This window comes from Aspergillus vadensis (genome assembly GCF_003184925.1).
Source record: "Aspergillus vadensis CBS 113365 unplaced genomic scaffold BO88scaffold_5, whole genome shotgun sequence".
NCBI classification, from domain to species: Eukaryota; Fungi; Ascomycota; class Eurotiomycetes; order Eurotiales; family Aspergillaceae; genus Aspergillus; species Aspergillus vadensis.
In genome coordinates, this window is record NW_020292043.1 from 216,135 (window position 1) to 234,519 (window position 18,385).

At 51.8% G+C, this 18,385-nt stretch overlaps 9 protein-coding genes across 9 annotated transcripts; 4 read left to right on the forward strand and 5 right to left on the reverse strand.

Annotated features, from left to right (window-relative positions):
• Window positions 1-89: 89 nt before the first annotated feature.
• On the reverse strand, window positions 90-481 carry BO88DRAFT_402773 (uncharacterized protein). Its single transcript, XM_025706190.1, has one exon. It carries the CDS (start codon window positions 332-334, stop codon window positions 146-148), a length of 189 nt encoding a protein of 62 aa, XP_025565218.1. The 5' UTR covers window positions 335-481; the 3' UTR covers window positions 90-145.
• Window positions 482-804: 323 nt separating this feature from the next.
• On the forward strand, window positions 805-1,745 carry rho1 (Rho family GTPase RHO1; the record flags this gene model as incomplete). Its single annotated transcript, XM_025708638.1, has 5 exons — window positions 805-872; window positions 952-979; window positions 1,115-1,312; window positions 1,396-1,530; window positions 1,593-1,745. 5 exons carry the CDS (start codon window positions 805-807, stop codon window positions 1,743-1,745), a joined length of 582 nt encoding a protein of 193 aa, XP_025565219.1.
• A 1,813-nt stretch (window positions 1,746-3,558) lies between these two features.
• BO88DRAFT_485944 (uncharacterized protein) lies at window positions 3,559-6,327 on the reverse strand. Its single transcript, XM_025712382.1, has 5 exons — window positions 6,033-6,327; window positions 5,884-5,977; window positions 4,537-5,830; window positions 4,451-4,482; window positions 3,559-4,397 (listed from the first exon to the last, which is right to left on the reverse strand). Exons 1-5 carry the CDS (start codon window positions 6,275-6,277, stop codon window positions 3,645-3,647), a joined length of 2,418 nt encoding a protein of 805 aa, XP_025565220.1. The 5' UTR covers window positions 6,278-6,327; the 3' UTR covers window positions 3,559-3,644.
• A 154-nt stretch (window positions 6,328-6,481) lies between these two features.
• BO88DRAFT_334852 (methionyl-tRNA formyltransferase) lies at window positions 6,482-7,845 on the forward strand (the record flags this gene model as incomplete). The annotated part of the gene is made up of 4 exons (XM_025702823.1): window positions 6,482-6,740; window positions 6,802-6,872; window positions 6,923-7,050; window positions 7,104-7,845. The coding sequence occupies 4 exons, from the start codon at window positions 6,482-6,484 to the stop codon at window positions 7,843-7,845; spliced, it is 1,200 nt and encodes a 399-aa protein (XP_025565221.1).
• Window positions 7,846-7,871: 26 nt separating this feature from the next.
• On the reverse strand, window positions 7,872-9,366 carry BO88DRAFT_402777 (SDR family NAD(P)-dependent oxidoreductase). The gene is made up of 10 exons (XM_025706191.1): window positions 9,227-9,366; window positions 9,017-9,161; window positions 8,866-8,952; window positions 8,740-8,802; window positions 8,564-8,671; window positions 8,455-8,506; window positions 8,316-8,404; window positions 8,187-8,249; window positions 8,052-8,130; window positions 7,872-8,005 (listed from the first exon to the last, which is right to left on the reverse strand). Exons 1-10 carry the CDS (start codon window positions 9,271-9,273, stop codon window positions 7,983-7,985), a joined length of 756 nt encoding a protein of 251 aa, XP_025565222.1. The 5' UTR covers window positions 9,274-9,366; the 3' UTR covers window positions 7,872-7,982.
• Window positions 9,367-9,737: 371 nt separating this feature from the next.
• On the reverse strand, window positions 9,738-11,090 carry BO88DRAFT_402780 (glycosyltransferase family protein). The gene is made up of 2 exons (XM_025706192.1): window positions 10,768-11,090; window positions 9,738-10,698 (listed from the first exon to the last, which is right to left on the reverse strand). The coding sequence occupies exons 1-2, from the start codon at window positions 10,843-10,845 to the stop codon at window positions 9,910-9,912; spliced, it is 867 nt and encodes a 288-aa protein (XP_025565223.1). The 5' UTR covers window positions 10,846-11,090; the 3' UTR covers window positions 9,738-9,909.
• On the forward strand, window positions 11,041-14,273 carry BO88DRAFT_360663 (uncharacterized protein). The gene is made up of 3 exons (XM_025703857.1): window positions 11,041-11,391; window positions 11,469-12,311; window positions 12,368-14,273. Exons 1-3 carry the CDS (start codon window positions 11,266-11,268, stop codon window positions 13,976-13,978), a joined length of 2,580 nt encoding a protein of 859 aa, XP_025565224.1. The 5' UTR covers window positions 11,041-11,265; the 3' UTR covers window positions 13,979-14,273.
• A 281-nt stretch (window positions 14,274-14,554) lies between these two features.
• On the reverse strand, window positions 14,555-16,168 carry BO88DRAFT_433411 (putative lipoate--protein ligase). Its single transcript, XM_025709418.1, has 3 exons — window positions 15,109-16,168; window positions 14,924-15,031; window positions 14,555-14,850 (listed from the first exon to the last, which is right to left on the reverse strand). Exons 1-3 carry the CDS (start codon window positions 16,108-16,110, stop codon window positions 14,605-14,607), a joined length of 1,356 nt encoding a protein of 451 aa, XP_025565225.1. The 5' UTR covers window positions 16,111-16,168; the 3' UTR covers window positions 14,555-14,604.
• Window positions 16,169-16,475: 307 nt separating this feature from the next.
• BO88DRAFT_402784 (bifunctional chorismate synthase/riboflavin reductase [NAD(P)H] ARO2) lies at window positions 16,476-18,383 on the forward strand. Its single transcript, XM_025706193.1, has 3 exons — window positions 16,476-16,612; window positions 16,737-17,098; window positions 17,160-18,383. Exons 1-3 carry the CDS (start codon window positions 16,578-16,580, stop codon window positions 18,005-18,007), a joined length of 1,245 nt encoding a protein of 414 aa, XP_025565226.1. The 5' UTR covers window positions 16,476-16,577; the 3' UTR covers window positions 18,008-18,383.
• Window positions 18,384-18,385: the final 2 nt, after the last annotated feature.

The window sequence follows — 18,385 nt, forward strand, 5'->3', positions numbered from 1 at the left end:
GGCTTTCACAGCCACATAGCGTTTTCACCAGGAAAGGTGGATGGGGCTGGGCCAAATGTCGCTTGCCAACCGTTTCAGGCCCTTCTAGTCTAGGTTTGGTCGGGTTCCTTTCCTTAGTCACCCTACTTTTCGGGAACAGGGAGCCTCACCTGAAAGGAACGGGGGGGTTGAAGGAGGAGGGAAACGAAAGAACAGGACGTCGCCCAAACGAAGGAGGAGCCAAAAGCCAGCCCTGGGGCCAACCGCCGATAACTGACCCATACACACGCCAGCAGCAAAGCAGCAGCAGCAGCAGCAGCAGCAGCAGCAGTACCAATCCAGCTGCACCAAGCATTGTCTCTCTCCCTCTCCTCTCTTTCTCTCTCTCTCTCTCTCTCTCCCTCTCTTCTCTTCCATCCTTCTATCAACAACCTTTTCCTCCCTTCCTCATCATTGTTCCTTGGGGAACTTTTTTTCTACCTTCCGTGCCATTCTTTCCTCGTAAACTCGTTTGTTGGGTTTATTACTGGAAACTCTTGGCTCGGCCATTCACCCTGCCTTTCCCTCCCTGAATATTTTAGTCCGCGCCCGTTGCGCCTACGACTCCCCTGCACCGTACGTGATAACCCTTTTCCTCGGGCGCCTGACTTGTCCCTTTCTCTACTCTCAACTTCCCCCATCCAACACCCCCATCCATCCACTCCTGCAACAACAGCTTCCCACCTCGCTCGTTGTCGTTGGCCACTCTTTCACCACATCATCCCCTTTATTTCTATTCAACTTCTCTTCCTCCTCGTCCTTTGCTAATCCTCCACGCTCTGAAAGATGGCTGAAATCCGCCGCAAGCTCGTCATCGTGGGCGATGGTGCCTGCGGTAAGACTTGTCTCTTGATGTGAGTATCCTCCCTTCTTCCAATTTCGCTACATAGGGATCAAGCAGTGAACTAACTCTGGCTTCTTCTTTTTTACCAGCGTCTTCTCCAAGGGTACCTTCCCTGAGGTTAGCTTCCACCGACCCTCCTGACCTGATCCTTAATGCCGTCTTTCACCCCCCCATGGCCATCTCGAGATATCTGGCTAGCCTTCCAGTCAACAAGCACTCCGCTTCTGTCAAGCTGACCCTATCACGCTTTAGGTGTACGTCCCTACTGTCTTTGAGAACTACGTCGCCGACGTAGAGGTCGATGGCAAGCACGTCGAACTTGCCCTTTGGGATACGGCTGGTCAGGAAGATTATGACCGTCTTCGTCCTCTTTCATACCCTGACTCCCATGTCATCCTGATCTGTTTCGCGGTTGACTCTCCCGATTCCCTCGACAACGTCCAGGAGAAGGTTAGTTCTCCGCGACATGCCTCGTCTCCTTAGCGGGCAGATGGGCAAAGGACCTGCTTTCCAGATAACTAATATCATTGCAGTGGATCTCTGAGGTCCTCCACTTCTGTCAGGGACTCCCCATCATCCTTGTTGGCTGCAAGATGGATCTGCGCCACGACCCCAAGACCATCGAGGAGCTTCACAAGACCTCCCAAAAGCCGGTTACCCCTGAGCAGGTATGTGGCACACGACCAAAAGGATGCATCATCCCCCGATATAGAGGCTAATATGCGATTAGGGTGAGGAGGTTCGCAAGAAGATCGGTGCTTACAAGTACCTTGAGTGCTCTGCGCGCACCAACGAGGGTGTCCGCGAGGTCTTCGAGGCTGCCACCCGGGCTGCCCTTCTTACCAAGACCCACAAGAGTAAGAAGAAGTGCACTATCCTGTAAACTAGTTTTCTCTCCTTCGCAAAAGGTCTGTTTCATGCGGAGATTATATGAACGGATAAGCGTCTGATCCTTTGGTTTTCTACTATTTATTAAGAGGGGGTCATTCCGTTGGCGTGTTCCACTATGTGTGCCCGGATGCGAGTGTGGATAATGTTCAATCACGGGCACATGAGCTTCATGGGATATCTGGCTATGCACTTGGTCGACTTTCTATTTTGCAGACTTGATTTGATTTTCTAGGGAGGCGTTGTCTTCATAACCTCGTGGGTTTTTTCTTTTTTTCTTTCCTATCGGTTTCCAGCTCCATAGGCGCCTAACGGGATGGTTCTCGGTCACTATGGCAAGAAGGGCGCCAGGTTGCCTTCAAAGCAAACGTCCTCGCTACCCCGAGTACTGCAGTTCGGAATTGAGCAACTGGGGAAATGCGTTCATCACACGTCTCTTCCATCAGTCAAATCTCCCGAATGTATCCGGTCCAAGGAAAGAAAAAGAAGTCGAGAGTCGGAACCCCGATTCTCACTTTGTACGGATTCCCCTCAGCACAGTCTTATCCCCCATTTCTGTTGTTTTTCCCCTGTTTCGGTTAAAGAGAATGCATGGAATTTGTCGTTGGCTTGGTTTTCTCCTACATGTCCTGCAGCCTATCCAGTCGAACCTGCACTGCATCATGTTCTATCGTCATGGTCTCCGAGCAGACATGAGGAATATCTAGCACGCCTATTAAGTTACTATTTACTAATCCACCATTTTCTTCCACGCCTTTCTCGTACTGTGATCCTTGTTGCGTATGCACTGGGTATTCTCCCAGTACAACCATCTATTTTAGCATCCGTACTTTCTGACCCATATCAGTAGATTGACGAGTGGTACGCATACTACCTCAAATAGCAACACTCCATAGCCTAACACAGCGATATTCGGCAGCCTACAGAAAGCCAAGGGGGGGAAGGATGCCAATCCACTGATAGCTAGCGTCTAATGATAGTAACACTAGCCGAACTAGATAGAAGTCAAGACGTAAGTTCAACCACGACCACTCATCCTGGTTCTCCATCTATATATGGAAATCCGATAGTCGCGAGAAAACAAGGAACAGCGAAATAGTAGATATATGTTTAAAAAGTAGAAGATATAATGTAGTCATTTATAGTACGTGATAGAAACAGGAAGTAAGTTGTTATGCGGTATGTATTAATGACCCCGTTCGATTTTATTCGTTTTCATACATACATACGTACGTACGTACGTACCGGCGGTTCTGTATGTGACTTACGGGACTATTCTTTTTCAGGGGTAATGAACTATCCTACTATCTACACAAGTGTGTACCTAGGTTTCCTTCCCTATTTGACTATCTAATTTTTTTTTTTATAGTAAGTAGAAGGTGTAGTTCGAGCTTATGTATATACTTTATTATATGAATGCTGAAAGGCAATTCAATTACTGGGTGTTCTACTAAAAGTACTTGAGTACTGAAATATATACATCGTGAGTTTAGCATAACAATCTAAAGATGGATTGTCGGATCAAGGCACGATGAACTACTCAGTTTCATTGCCTGTCTTACAGTGAAGATCTTCTTCACTGTATCTCATGCTTCTTCTTACTCCGAGTCATGCATTGAGTGAAGCATCTATCAAATTTCTGCCTCGCTTGTAGGTGGGTTTGTTCTGTGGGTATGATCTTCGTTTTAAGTGGATAGTGAATTATTTATCTTCGGCTACAGTAGTACTTACAGTTGCTATTCCCTTTTGTCTGATTGGTTCAGGATGCAATGCATTAGATGTGGTAGTACTGGCAGGGTGAATGATCTACCATATTCATTGCAAATAGTGACTATCAAATATATCAATTGAATCGCTTTATTGGTTCGTAAATGTATATATATCATGTCGTGTCTTATCTATTCAAGCTGAGCAAGTTCTCAATATATCGTCTTGCGTCCAGGCCCAGCCCTTCGACAAGTTTCCCCGGTCCTGTATCGGTCCGCGATGCCTGCAATCCCGGCGATGAAGCCCCGCCTAGATCGCGGAAGAATCGAGTGCTGCTACTATTGCGTGCGTGTCCGGATGGGGAGACGGAGTCACTGGATCTGCGGACGATGAATGCTTCCTGGTGGGCATTGTTGTTGTCCGGCTCCGTGTTGGTCTGAACGCTGGCGTTGGAGGCCGTGTTCTCTTGTTCTTGTCTGGGGGGTTCGGACATTCGGATCCAGACGATCCACCAGCCGCGGCTGGTCTTGCAGGTTCTTTCGACCTCGAGAGGTCGCGAGCGGGTTTCAAGGTGGGTGCTTAAGAGCCGGTGATGGATATTGAGGCTCTCGACACGCGACCATGGGTGTGTGGCTGGATCCCGGGGTTCGTTGACGGTGGACCCAAGGTCTGGTATGTTCGGGATTGAAGAGCGGATTGTCAAGTTTGTCTGGTCGTAGACTAGATTGTAGACGGGCTGCGTTTTACCGGAAAATCGCTTGTTGATATCGAGGGCGTTATCAGACATGGAAATGCGAAGTTCTGCGGTGGCAGGTGATGTGGAATTGCTGAGAGATTTATGGAGAGGGCTGAGTTGGTGGCTGATGCTCTGATATAGCGTCAGATCGGATAGAGTCGGGGTTGCAGGATCAAATAGGAATGTATATATGAATGGTTGATGCTGTAAGTCTGTTAGTTCTGGTAGTAAGGCTGTGTGGTATGGGGAAGGCATACGATATAGACTACTACTTGCAGTTCTGTTAAGCCTTAGATGCAGCTGGTTAGCTGTGGAAGGTCTAATCACACATTGAACCCCTTACCTGTTAGAGCCGGCTCCGTAGACTCTGACAATTGAATGTGCAAGCGTCTGTAGTTTATATTATTCTGCGATGGCCCTGTCTGACTGTCCGTTGGGTCAGAGCCCTCGTGCATAGGTGCGCTCTGATTGTCAGTATTAGAAAGCAGGCCAATGAGGAATTTCCCACAGCTCTGAATCTTTTTGCCATCATTGGGCTGAGGGTCCTCCCCATTAGTGGCTCCCGGAGCATCAGTAGACAAATCCGTCTGTTTGTCTGGACTCATCGGCCTGTCTTCTCGCTTTATAGCCTCGACTCGCGGGTGTGGACTGGCTGTTCCCGACGATACTCCCCAAGACGAGCCATAGCCAAGAGTAAGATATTTCACAAATGTCTCTGTCCTGAAGCCTATCCAATCGTTTCCTCGATCGCTTCCTACTGGTGAGCTCTCGCCACTGGTATGTGAGCTCGACTTCTGTGGAGCCTGCGGAGACTCCGCTGTTCCTACCACGAGTGGAGGTGGTATACCTGGAGAGAAAGGGCGATCGGGTGTCGTAGCTTGAGGTTCCGCCACCGTTTGCTTGGTGGGATCGCTTCCAGCTAGTTTGCTGCGGTGCTTTCTTCGCCGCTTTCGACGACGTGGTGAGCTTGGGTCTTCGCCTACTCCGTATGCGTCGGCGCCGTATCTGTAGATTGATTCCATCCATTGTGAGATTCGCAAGAGGGACGGCCTAGAGATTCCTCCTACTCCTGAGAATATAACGCCATCTGCAGGCCTAGGGCAAGCTCCTGAGCCAAGCCATCGGTCCTCGCCATCACCTGTGTTCAGCGAATCTCCCGGTCTGTTGTTTGCTGCCGGCTCCTTGTCAGAGGAACTAGGATCACCAAATCGTGAGACAACTAAGTCCAGGAGGCCATCTGTGCGGGCGACAAAATCCTCTAAAACCTCCCTCTCCCCGCTTCCCCACTCTTCTTCGCCAACGCCGATTCCGAGTTCACCCCCAGCGGAGAGCTTGACGCCATTGTATATGTCTACAGCGGGGTTTCCGCTTAGAAGAACCTCCCAGGTCCATGAGAACTTCCACCAGAAATTATCAAGGAGAGCACAGAATGTAGGTCTGCCAACACGACTGTATAAGGCGTCAAGTGTCGAATCGTGGTGGAGAAGAAAGATGGAGTGGGCTCGACGCAGTTGTTGTATTAGCAAAGCAGGAGGAGACATCTCCCTTGAGGAATAGCTGAATGAAGGAGACGAGGCATCGCGCTGGGAGGAAGTTGTGCTAGGTTGATCAAGTGGGAGGCGAGTCAGGTCGACAGACTGTAACAAGCTCAGCAGCTATCGATGTGATGCTCTGGCGCAAGTCTACTTACAGCTAAAATCCACCAGTCCTTCTCAAGTTCGTGTAGGATAATCTGCGATTTTTCGGTTTCGACGTAATCGACTGCTTTTCCTTGCGAAAAGTCCCTAGGATCTTTAGTACAGCGCCAGTTGTGGTAGAAAGATGTGTAGCGAGTCCCACCTGGCAAAGCCTACCATGCCCTGTGCCAGACCTATCTGTCGCAATATCTCATTCCAGTAATCGTTGGAGTATTGGTCGCCATCGTCAGCTGCGGAGCCTTCACGTCGGCGCGATCGACCCGATCGAGATGTATAGAAGACGACTTGGTCGCGGATTGTCTCGTCGGTCGGACCGAGGCGGGGGTTGTATATAGCGAGGAACGACAGCTGCGCAGGAATCACTGACGCTAAATCGCTCTCCGGCATTGCACCATCAAACCGTGAGCTCCAGCTCACAGTGAAGCAGTGCAGTTGAGTGGGAAACACTCATCATCACCAGACGGACTGGAGTAGTGGGCGGCGGTGACATCACGTGGTGGAGATGGCAGGTCGGCGAACTTGCCGGAGCTGCTGCGGATGCGACTGTTGATTGTTCCGTCACCCGCACATCGCTGCCGTCAATTGCTGGCCATGTTTCTCCTGCGGGGACCTGGAGCTCTCTGTGTCTACAGACGAGCCGGTCTTTTCCCATCGTTGTCACATAGATGCCTTGCGACGAAGGCCTACGACCCACTTCGGATTCTCTTTTGCGGATCTGACGATTTCAGCATAGCTTCGTTGAAAGCTCTCCATGAAGAACATGTCAAGCGACCGGATCGGATTGCCTCAATTGATGTCGTTTGCAGGCCAGGGAAGAAGGTTGGAAGAGGGTTGAAGCAGATCCGCGAGGGTACTTATCTAGGCAAGCTTGACAAGTTGTTCGCGCAGCTAATTGTATTTTTACCTTGCAGTTCCCATCAAAGCGGCCGCAACGGAGTTGTCGCTCCCGATTCACGAGATAGATACTTTTCGAGGCTGGACGGTAACTCGCAGCTATTGACACCTACTATGGCTACGTGCTGACACTGTTAGCCACCTACGCTACCCGGTGGCCCTATAAACCTGATCATTGCCGTCTCATTTGGGCTGTTCGTACCTCCGCGGCTTCTCAACGGCGCGAAGTATGGAGGCCTAAATGTCCACCCATCGTTGCTTCCCGAGTATGCAGTCGCAGATTACCCACGAACGGACCCCGCTAACACAATACTTGAAGCTTCCGGGGCCCTGCACCACTACATCACACCTTGTTAGCCGGTAAAACTAAGACCGGTGTCACCCTTCAGACGCTCCATCTCAAGCATTTCGATCATGGCACTATCCTGGCGCAGACTCCAGCCCCTGGCTTTGACATTCCCAGTCCCGATACATGCACGGTACCCGATTTATTGAATTTGGTTTGTCCGAAGGGCGCGGATATTCTCGTCAAGGGTATAAGGGAAGGTCTTTTCGTTCCTCCGGTGGAAGATGCGGGTTGGCGAGCCTCTGAAGGAGACGGCCCATTGGTCCATGCGGCCAAGATCAAGCCGGAGGACAGGCATATAGATTGGCAAAACTGGTCATCCTTGGACATCAGTAGAAGAAATCGCGTTTTGGGTCCACTCTGGAGTAGGGCACTGGTTGCCAACAGTGCGTCCAGTGAAAAGCCTTCTTTTCAACACCGGCGAGTTATCTTCACTGAGTTTGAAGAAGTGACACCACTCAAAGGCTGCGACAAGTTCTCCGTTGTTCCAGGCTTGCCATTTGTGGATGGCACGCATCCCATTGATTCTACAAAGGGAAAGGGCGTTTACGTGTTCACGCAAGATGGGAAGCTCATCAAGGTACATCAGATGAAGGTGGAAGGCGAGCCGAATGCCGACGCTCTTCGCGCTGCCCTAAAGGCTCGCATGGTTGGCGACCGGACATTTTACTCTGGTGAAGTGGGCTATACGCCGTTTTACAACCCTCTTGTGTAGGGGACTGGTGATAAAAGTAAACTGATATGTGTTCTATCTTGCTAACGTCATGATACCAGCTCTAGCACTTAAAATTTACCCGTTCCAGTGCCCAATGCCACATCAGAAAGTCTACTTCGCAAGGCTCCGCATTTTCTCTATTTGAAGGAGAATCCGGAATCTGAAAAGTTAGTTTTGTTGTAGACAACAAAAGCAAGAGCACCTACCGATCTGTATCTCTTGCCCGGTCATAGATGAATTCTGCGCAAGCATGACATATGCTTGAGCAGCGTCTTCAAGCTCAGGCTGTTCACGAGTCGTTAATAGGCGGAAATCGTGCATGGATTGGTCAAGAGCCTTACCACTTTCTTAAGGGCTGTCTTTGCCGTCCACCCCTCAATTGCTTGGGCAGGGAAGCGCTGGCCCTATGGTTCGTTCACATTAGCTCTACCGTGATCGAGCTGCACTGCAACTGCAATGAGGCTACTTACCCATTCAGTCAAGAGAAGGCCAGGAAGAACCGCATTCACGCGCACCTTACTACCTTGAGTGTGTGCAAGGCATTTCACCATGTGCAGACCTGTTGCTGATGTTAATGGGGATGCAAAGCGTCCATTGCGGTATGCTTACCTCCTGCTTTGGTGATCGCATATGGCAAGCTGCTTCCAGTTGGCGAAACGGCCTATCTTGCTGGTCAACACTTGCGCATCTTACCATTCGATCTTCGTAGAGGACCTACCGCAATAGATGAGGTCAGGAGGAACACACCACCCTCGGGGTTTGCGTTGAATGTGGGCAGTGCTGCTTTGAAAAGATAGAAATGACCCTTTATGTTCATTGACCAGCACTGAGGAATTCGTTAGCCTTGCAAACCGCGGCGACCCTCTGCGGGGTTCACCCCATTGTGACACCTACTCTATCCCATTCCTCGTCATTCATAGCGTCCAAGTCATTGAACTTGGTCATTTTGGTCCAACCCTGGCCATGCGTTCAGTCAACCTTCCCCAATTGCTGACATGGACCGGGAGAGTAGCAACTCACTGCGTTCGAAACAATGATATCCAGGCCCCCCAACTGATCAATGGTGGTTTTGACAGCGTTAACGCAGTCATTCTGAACACCGGCATCCTAAATGATAATACAGCCACGATATCAGTCCAGCACTTCGTCAATCACACTCGACACAACCTACACCTTGTATAGTAATAGCCTTGACCTTGTAACTCTCTCGCAGTTCTTCGGCCAATTTCTCAGCAGCGTCTTTGCTCGAAGCGTAATTGATGGCGACATTGCAACCCTCGGCGGCGTATTTCTGGGCCACAAGAGCACCCAGCCCTCTAAACGTCACATATCGTCAATAAATGCCCCAATAAGGTAAACACAGCGGAGCGGGTGAACATACCGTGAGCCGCCCGTAATGAGAGCAACGCGATTGCGCAGAGAATACATGATTATATAGCTAGATAGTTGATTGAATCGATCGAAGCAGATCTAGCAGAGCTGAGCTGAACTGAGGACACCGAAGTAGTAGATAAGTACTTGACGAAGCGGGGTCAATCGGAGCTTATGTCGGCGGCGCTCATCTAGTTAACTAATGCCTGCGGAACCCTCCGTCCGACTAGTACGTGACTTACGGTCTTTTTGTCTATTTGCAGAGTTGGAGGGGTGGTGCACCTGCACTAGATAGCTGCGCTTATTCTACTATAAGGCCCAAGATTGCTGCTGGGATTTCAATCTTAGTGAGTCTAATTGTGGTATTATCATTGTCCAAGAACAATCGGTTTCCGGATCACCCCTGCCAGGTACAATGCAGAAGAAAAAGAGGGGAGTCCAACCTTACTGTCTCCATGTATACCTCGGTTCGGCCCCTCGATGTGGTCCCGCCGCCGACTGATCGCCCGTAGGGCCCGACAGCTTGTAGTTGCTAAGAAACATGGTGATTGACCCGACGGTATGATACAAATGTTCAAGGGGTATCATGTATGATATGTCTATAGATACAACAGGCTAAGATCAAATCGCAAGACAGCGGAAAGCAATTAAAGTTTTGAAGACTTGTAGAACCGGAGATACAACACCGGACACTCAATCCATAAGTGTACCAACGTATTCTGTCTCTTTCATTCCCGGCCACGCCTTCTTCCCTGCTAATGCGGGCCACTGGACCAGAAATCGATCTGCCAGAGGTAACAGAAGCTTCCCCGACAGGCTCAATGTAGTCACGCGAGCCCACGATTCTACGAAGATTGTGCGCAGCTGGTAGGTACCCGGCACTGGCACGGTTGCAGAGCCACTTTCTGATGCTCTTTGACCGGGCGCAGAAGAAGAAAAGAACCCGCACAAGAACAGCCATAGACGAAGCAGCCGGGCGGCAACGATGACGCAGACCGCGGTGGCAGGGCCATTGGTGAGAATGAGGTCCGGGTATGGAGAGGATAGATGCGACGCTGGGCGAGAATGCCGGCTCTGGTCCGGATGGAGACCCCGTAGGACCGAGAGACAGGACCAGAAGGAGTTCAGTGTAGAGAAAGGCGCACTCAGGTAGGATTGGTGTACGCGACGGGCGCGGGGTACCGTGACGATGGTGTAGGAGGGGTCTGATGATGCGATTTTGGTATTGAAATTGACATGATGGGTTATATGGGTTGTTTCGAATTCGACGGCTTTTGTTGCGCTGAAGTTGTCCCCAGAGCTTACGATGTAGGTTCGATGGGTGTATTTGGACGGATCGAGGTTCATGCGCCGGAGCATAGAGAACATCTCGGCTGTGTGGCCACCGCTACCGAGGACGACTAGGAGATGGACGGGGGAGTTTTGCGGGCGCCATTTGGGGACTTGGCTGTTTTGTGATTTGGCGAGAGCGTGGATGAAGAGCTGAAAGTTATTGAGTGGGCGGATTAGCTTCAATTGTATAGGGGAGATGATGTGCAGGAAATTGCTTACAATGAGCGTAAATATGCAGGCTATGGCAGTAAAGCCGATAGCCAGAAAGAGGCTAGTCCAGGATAGCCATGACTCCATGGGATTGAGTGGTGGTTGTATGTATTGTTTGAGATGAATTGACGATGTGTTATTGAGGATGTGGCAGGTTCCAGAGTTGTCGCAGTTGTCGCATGCGGCCGGCGGAACGAATGAACTCTATGTATATAGTGACAGCGCATTAAAAGGCGGAGACTTCTTCTTCAAACCTTGTCAAACCAACCCCATAGCTAGTTACAACAATAGCTGGGGAGCGACAAGTGAATGAGGAGTAATTGTTGCGGGGGGCGTTAGATGCTTGGGGATCTATCTGGAAGCTGGATAACTATCCAGGCACGTGGTCCGTGCTAGTCTCGGCGATTATTTTGGTGTTGTTGTCTTAACTCCTTCCTCTGATTTCCCCCCATCATCCATCCCATTTCTTATCGTCACCGCCATCAATGTCCACCTACACGGCTTGAGATGGCTTCATTGTTCGCTAAGCGATTCAAATGCTTTTATTGCGGGCGTCGCTCGGCCCACTCCGACAGCGATACTGCCCGCAAATGGCGTTGCAAACATTGCGAAGCCGTCAACTACCTGGATGAGGTAAATCCCGTGTTTTGTATATCCAGGCGTCAAGCAAGATTTCAAGTACTGATTGCCTCGGCGGTTGCGCTTCATAGAAAGGAGAAATCACGGATCCTCCCGCTGCAGAAACAAATCCAGACGTCTACGGTCCCGGGGCATCGAGCCCGCCATTCGAATCCACCGACTTTACAGCCTCCAGCTTATTCTGCGCCCAATGTCTTCGAAACCAACATCTCTTCACCAGCGCTCTGGCGTCCTACTTTCCATCGTCCGATGATCCGAACTACAGCGCATATGAGAAGGAGTACCCCAAATTTCGCAAGAACTTAGAGGAGCGTTATCCGCAGGTGTGCGTGAAATGCGAACCCAGAGTGAAGCAACGCATACGTCAGGCAGGATATGAAGCCAAGTCAGACCACCTAAGACGCATGATGGACCGCAGTAAAGCTGGACGGGCCGCTCGGCAAGCGCGTCGATGGAACTGGAGGAACCTGTTGGTTTTAGCTGGTGCTTTGGGTTATTGGATTAGTGTTGCTGGTCAACTTAGCTGGAATGTGTGGAGTGCTTTGACTGTTGAGGAGTGGGAACCGCTGCAGGATCCAGACTCCCCCTCGATGTCGCCCTCTATCAGTTCTTGCGTGAACCTTCTCTTCGAGACCCGCCGCGTGCCGAACCATTGCTCAGTAGACCTGGCACCGTACGCCGGTCTTGCGCTGATTGCGGGCATCCTGTCCATTTGGTGGAACCCGAAATTGCGACTCAAGGTTGAAGGGCGAGGAGGTCGCTTCGTCAAACTAGGAGAATACTACCAGGTTCAGCTCATCATTTTGGTGGTGCGATGCGCTTTCTGGGGCGTCTTACGGGATCCGTCATCAAGTGGACTGCCACCAGACCTGCCACCAACATTGCATCTCTTCATGATCTTCTTCACGATTATGGTAAGCTAATCATCTGGCAACTATCATCTGAGCCCAGCATGCTAATAATGTCTCAGTCTGTCATGGTCTCCCGGCGGATAGTGCGCTACGATACCCGGCCATTGGTAGACTGGACCGATGACACGCCCGCAGCCACGCCAAACCGCAGAACCGAAGCTTCTCCTCCGCCCACTACGACTACCGGACAGGAGTTTTCGACCCCAAGCTCCAATCTTCGGCAGCGCACCTCTCGTTTCCCGCTCGAAAAGCTGGGCACCCCAAGGGCGGCCACACCGCGGGCAGCCCTCGAGACCCCAACCATTCCCACACCACCTCCAGAATCGGATGACATGGACTGGACTCCCTCTGTGCAGCACGAACTTACACCGACTGTCAGCGTCCATCAAAGGGATCAGAAGTCCGTGCTCGATGGGCCGATGCCTTTCTATGGATCCGTTCCTGCTGCACCACAGCCACCCGCATGGAACCTGCGCAATAAACCCGCTCAGCGTGTGAAACCAATCGAACAAGTCGTTGAACGCAACCCATTCCACCGCACTCCTACCCAAAACCTTCGATGGCATCGCAACCAAAGCAGCCCAGACTCGGTGTTTGCACCTCCCAAGTTTTTCCCTGTGAGCGACCATGCTGCGACTACCGGACTCGAAAGTTTGTTTGACCGAACCTTCACTATCAAGTCGCCCGAGGATGAAGAGGACAGCTCTTGGCAGTCTCGTCACCAATCGTCCAAATCTCACTCTCGCCAGTCTACCAACTTGCGAGGTTACTTTGTGTACCAATATCTTCGATTAGGCCTACTACTTGTCTCACTCGCTGCCTGGGTCCTCTCACAGTATGACCGCTTGTCAATTCCAGGGAACTATGTAGAGGTGGCCTCCTTGGGCAGTGCTAGCCTGATTGCTGGATTCGCTCTTTTGGAGGCCCTCAAGCAACCTATAGTACAGTGGAACGGCATGGAAATTCTTGTTTACTTTGCGGAGCTCGTGGCAGCTGTCCACCTCGGTGGGAACCTGCCGCGAGTGTCAATCGAGCGCCATTACTTCGACAGATACGGCCAGCTACTTCTGGTGTTCATGGCGGCCCAGGAGGCGCTGGGTCTGCTCTCGCTATACAACATAGCCAGAGCAACAAGCACTGGTCCTCAGCCACAACAATCGGGGCATGACTCGCCATCGAATGGCGAGAATCCCGGGCATTCTCCTCAACCGGCAATCGATAACCAACCCCTACAGTCATTCTCTTCTCAGCGGTCTGCGCCGCCGCTTTCTTTCTCTTCTACTCTCCCTACCTCTAGCTTTGCGACACAATCGCCGGAGCCGTACTACTCGCTTGCACCCTCCCCATACGACGGGTCTTCCAGCAAAGATCATAGCTTCAGTCTCAAAAGTCTGAAAGGGAACGATTCCGACGCCTCAGATTATTACGATCGAGACTCAGACACGGAAACAACCGTGACTACCGCAACCACAGCTACTAGCAACACCGTCCGGAACATTCGCTACGGACGAGCTGCCAGCGAAGCGATGTTCTCGCCGCGACGAACCGAGCTGGGTCCTGGGATTGGGGGGTTGAGTCTCGAAGATAGACCCGCCCGACGAGTCACCCGGAGCCAGTCGAAACTCCAAGGCGAGGGCTTTCGTCGGTTCCCGACTCGGGGCCTGAAATAGGCCTATTTCAGATCTTTCTTTTATTGCTTTTGTCAGAATTTTCTTTCTTGTGCTTCTACTTTCGCATTCCGTTCCAGGGTACATCATCTTCAGCGCTTGCACTAGAGGAGTTGGGTTAGCTGTGCCTTGATTGTATTCAACCTGTTCACACTGTTCATACGCGGATCGCATCTTTTGGGGGTTATTGTACTTCAGTTTCGTTGCCTATTTCATCTTAGGTCCTCATGGAGGTTGTTTCGGGTGTTTGGGGGATTGTACATAGCAGGTAGAATACATACGACTCATGAATGATGACTGAATATCATTAAATGTGACTATTCCGTAGTGTGTCGAACTTATTCCGTTCTGTATGTGCATCACGGGTTCTAGTGAGCTGACCAATAACTACCGTCGTCGACATTGCGTGATTGTCAGCAATTGAATGTTTCGTATTAAACCCAAGACAAGGCCGTTATAGCATATTATAGTGAACTGATGAAAACCAGAAGAAGCGATAGCACATATCCTAGTCTTCATACATAACCGCAGAGTAGTATACATAGCATACAGTAGTCTATAGCAATATAGTAATGTAATGTACATGAAGTAGGCGATGCAATATGGAGTGAAGAAGGGTAATCTCGTATCTAGACCCACCCAAGCTTAGTCGCAATAAATCTAGCGAGTTCCTCTATAGTAGCTGCATCCTCTTCCGCCCCCAACTGTTCGTATAGAATCTCCTTCCAGTGGGTCGGCCGGATCTCGTGAAGCTTACGCCCCTTGAGTGCCTCCTGCAGACGGGCAGCCTGCTCCGAGCCGACGGAGGAATCGGACGAGACGGAGATGTGGCTCTCCAGGATAGCCCCGTGTTTGAGGCGGAGGAACACACGTGTCTGTGTTGATTAATTAGGTTAGTTATAGATTGTTGCTTACTGATGCCAAGAGAAAGGGAAAGCGCCATCTTACAGAAGGAGGTAGGGATGATGGAAGGGCGGGGCGTTCGCGAGGGTCCTCTTCCACGGGGTAAGTCGAGAAGATGAATTGGGGCGTTTGCGTGTATTTCCATTCCAGCGACTGTTGCAAATTTTTAATACTGTGTTAGTTTACGGTTTCTTGGCTTCGACTTGTCGGGGCATTAAGCAGCGACTCACTCGTAATTCGTCGATGCCTTTCTTGATCTCGGGCTCTTCGTAGCCTTGGGCTTCTCCCACCGCTCCGACGACCCAGTCGTCTCCTGCGTATAGCTCTGCGTCGTGGACATAGGCACGCTGCGCGCGGCGTACAGCATCCGGACTGGTCTGGTATAGCTCTGCAAACTCCGACATGATATTGGCGATCACGTCTTGGATTCCGAAAGGGATGGAAGCGTCGGCGAACACGGACGATACGTTGGCGACGGGGGATCGCACACTTTCCACACCTTTGGCCTTGATGTAGTCTCGTGCCGGCGATCGTAAGAACGAACCGAGGGTGTTAATGTTGGGCGAATCGAGTAGGCAGGTGCCGTGGTGAAGCGCGCGGTGTCGCGTAAGCTTGAACGCTGAGCCGGAGATCTTTCGAGGTTGGGATTGCCCTTCGTCAAGGGACATGACGATGTCGTGGCGGTCATTGACGCTGGTAGTGGTCGCACCGACACGGTGCAATGCGCGCACGACCATCTCCGCATGTTTGTTGCGGGTGAATGGCGGTCGCGGGGAGATCACACTGTAGTTGAGGTTGCCTTCGTCGTGGAAGACAGCACCGCCGCCAGACCGTCGTCGGACGTAGAGCGCATCTTCGGTATCATTGTAGGAGTGGATTCCGTGCTCCGCGGTTCCGCGGTCGTTATGTAGCACTCGGAGGTTGGTCTCGAGCCATGGGTTCTGATTGCGCCCGATTACCACGCACGGTCGATTGATATATAGAAAGAGGATGCTCGAGTCGGCGGGCGCATGCTCCAGCAGGAAGTGTTCGATGGAGAGGTTCACGTAGGGATCGTTGGAGAGAGATTGGTAGATTTGATGCCGGGAGGACTGGCGACTGGCGAGCTGGGCGAATTGGTCGGCGGAGAATGAGGAATTCCACCGCACGGCATTAGAACGCGGGCTGGCGCTGGGATGAGGAACTCGGAGCGACGATAGCCAGCATGTTGCTCGAGAGGAGAAGAGACGCATTGAAGGAGTTCAGAGAGCTGCCGAGCAACTCATGGCCAGTCCAGAACAGGTAGAGAGGAAGAGAAAGAGAGAGAGGGAAGATGGTGACAATACTGTAAGTATCATCATAATGCAAGATACCAGGCGTACCTTCAAAACAGACCGAACGGTACCTACAGTCGGAGAGGATGATTGACCAATGGGGGCCAAGGAACAAGGCCGATCTCGCCGGGAGCTAAACCGCACACGATCAAAGTGGCAGCCCGACGTGCCATTCCTCTCTCCGACACTCCATCCAGACTTCACTTTTCTTTCCGTCTGCCCCTCGCTTACTTTTCTCCTCCTCTTCCTTTCCCCTCCATTCTTCTTATTTGGCCTCGTTCTCCCTCGATACCCTGCCTTCTTCAACTTCTCTCCCATCCTCTCCCTACAGATCCCACCTTCTCTTCTCCCTCCGAACCCTATCAATCAATTGAACACCGCCCGCCATGTCGACGTGGGGTGATTACTTCCGGGTCACCACGTAGGTCTTCTGACTCAGCCCCAGTCTATGATGATGGTGACATCGCACACCATCACCACCACACAGACACAAACACCTCCGTCCATATACACGCACATACTAATTGCGCTCTTTCTGTTCACAGTTACGGTGAATCGCACTGCCGCTCCGTCGGCTGCATCGTCGATGGCTGCCCCCCAGGAATGGAACTCACCGAGGACGACATCCAGCCCCAGATGACCCGGAGACGTCCCGGCCAGAGTGCCCTGACGACGCCTCGTAATGAGAAGGACCGCGTTGAAATCCAGTCCGGAACGGAGTTTGGAGTTACCCTGGGAACTCCGATTGGCATGATGGTGCGCAACGAGGACCAGAGGCCCAAGGACTACGGCAACAGCACCATGGACCTGTACCCCCGCCCCAGTCACGCCGACTTGACCTACCTTGAGAAGTACGGCGTCAAGGCCAGCAGCGGTGGTGGTCGCAGTAGTGCCCGCGAGACCATTGGTAAGTGAACCGCTTCTCCCCAGAATGGATTGCCATTGACACAATTATCCCCGGGTTACAGGCCGTGTGGCTGCCGGTGCCATCGCCGAAAAGTACCTGCGCCTCTCGCACGGCGTTGAGATTGTCGCTTTCGTCTCCTCCGTTGGCAACGAGCACCTGTTCCCCCCTACTCCCGAGCACCCCACTGCCTCCACCAACCCCGAATACCTCAACCTCCTCAAGACCATCACCCGCACCACCGTCGACGAGTTCGCGCCCACCCGCTGCCCCAACGCCGATGCCGCCGCGCGCATGACCAAGGTGATCGAGCAGTTCCGCGACAACCACGACAGCATCGGCGGTACCGTCACCTGCGTGATCCGCAACGTCCCCGTCGGTCTGGGTGAGCCCTGCTTCGACAAGCTCGAGGCCAAGCTCGCCCACGCCATGCTCAGCATCCCCGCCACCAAGGGCTTCGAGATCGGCTCCGGCTTCGGCGGCTGCGAAGTCCCCGGCTCCATCCACAACGACCCCTTCATCGTCTCCGATGTCCCTACCCAACTCGGCACCAACACCACCACCAAGCAGCGCCTCACCACCAAGACCAACAACTCCGGTGGTATCCAGGGCGGTATCTCCAACGGCGCCGACATCTACTTCCGCATCGCCTTCAAGCCCCCGGCCACCATCGGCCAGGCCCAGAACACCGCCACCTACGACTTCGGCGAGGGTATCCTCGAAGCCAAGGGCCGTCACGACCCCTGCGTCACTCCCCGTGCCGTTCCCATTGTCGAGGCCATGTCCGCGCTGGTCGTCATGGACGCCCTGATGGCTCAGTACTCCCGCGAGAGCGCCAAGTCTCTCCTGCCCCCGTTGCCCAAGACCCTGCCCACTCGTCCCACTCTGGGTACCAACGGCCACAGCGCTTAAATAGGAAGTGGTTCGATTTATTTCTATTATGTTTTGGGTTCGGGGTCTCCAGTCTAAAAATTCTCACGATCGGCTCTTTGGGGACCGATCTATGCATGCGGGGGTTTTCAATTTTTTTTTCTATCTTAGAATGCAGTGACGTACGTCATGTTCGGCTGATGTTTGATGTCTCAAGTCAGAAACTCAACTTAATGACTTTTCTTTACCTTTTTTCCCTGATTGATATTTGTTGCTTCGGTATATTATATCACCTTACCTTTCTTTTTTTTTTTGGATTATGTTCGTATAGATTTCTCGGGTGTGGTTTTCGAATCAAAATGGCGTTCTACGTTCGTACTACTATAACAGATGAGCCTTGTGTTTAATAACCCTGCTTGC

Coding starts and splice junctions, on each gene's coding strand:
- BO88DRAFT_402773 (XM_025706190.1), bottom strand. CDS start 334: ATGCTTGGTGCAGCTGGATTGGTACTGCTGCTGCTGCTGCTGCTGCTG.
- BO88DRAFT_485944 (XM_025712382.1), bottom strand. CDS start 6,277: ATGCCGGAGAGCGATTTAGCGTCAGTGATTCCTGCGCAGCTGTCGTTC. Junction 4,483..4,536: donor TACGGAGCCGGCTCTAACAG/GTAAGGGGTTCA, acceptor GCTGCATCTAAG/GCTTAACAGAACTGCAAGTA. Junction 4,398..4,450: donor TGCAAGTAGTAGTCTATATC/GTATGCCTTCCC, acceptor ACAGACTTACAG/CATCAACCATTCATATATAC.
- BO88DRAFT_402777 (XM_025706191.1), bottom strand. CDS start 9,273: ATGTATTCTCTGCGCAATCGCGTTGCTCTCATTACGGGCGGCTCACG. Junction 9,162..9,226: donor CTCATTACGGGCGGCTCACG/GTATGTTCACCC, acceptor TGTGACGTTTAG/AGGGCTGGGTGCTCTTGTGG. Junction 8,672..8,739: donor ATGACGAGGAATGGGATAGA/GTAGGTGTCACA, acceptor CGAATTCCTCAG/TGCTGGTCAATGAACATAAA.
- BO88DRAFT_402780 (XM_025706192.1), bottom strand. CDS start 10,845: ATGGAGTCATGGCTATCCTGGACTAGCCTCTTTCTGGCTATCGGCTTT. Junction 10,699..10,767: donor CCTGCATATTTACGCTCATT/GTAAGCAATTTC, acceptor AATAACTTTCAG/CTCTTCATCCACGCTCTCGC.
- BO88DRAFT_360663 (XM_025703857.1), top strand. CDS start 11,266: ATGGCTTCATTGTTCGCTAAGCGATTCAAATGCTTTTATTGCGGGCGT. Junction 11,392..11,468: donor CCGTCAACTACCTGGATGAG/GTAAATCCCGTG, acceptor TGCGCTTCATAG/AAAGGAGAAATCACGGATCC. Junction 12,312..12,367: donor TGATCTTCTTCACGATTATG/GTAAGCTAATCA, acceptor ATAATGTCTCAG/TCTGTCATGGTCTCCCGGCG.
- BO88DRAFT_433411 (XM_025709418.1), bottom strand. CDS start 16,110: ATGCGTCTCTTCTCCTCTCGAGCAACATGCTGGCTATCGTCGCTCCGA. Junction 15,032..15,108: donor AAGGCATCGACGAATTACGA/GTGAGTCGCTGC, acceptor AATTTGCAACAG/TCGCTGGAATGGAAATACAC. Junction 14,851..14,923: donor CATCATCCCTACCTCCTTCT/GTAAGATGGCGC, acceptor TAATCAACACAG/ACACGTGTGTTCCTCCGCCT.
- BO88DRAFT_402784 (XM_025706193.1), top strand. CDS start 16,578: ATGTCGACGTGGGGTGATTACTTCCGGGTCACCAC. Junction 16,613..16,736: donor GATTACTTCCGGGTCACCAC/GTAGGTCTTCTG, acceptor TTCTGTTCACAG/TTACGGTGAATCGCACTGCC. Junction 17,099..17,159: donor TAGTGCCCGCGAGACCATTG/GTAAGTGAACCG, acceptor CCCGGGTTACAG/GCCGTGTGGCTGCCGGTGCC.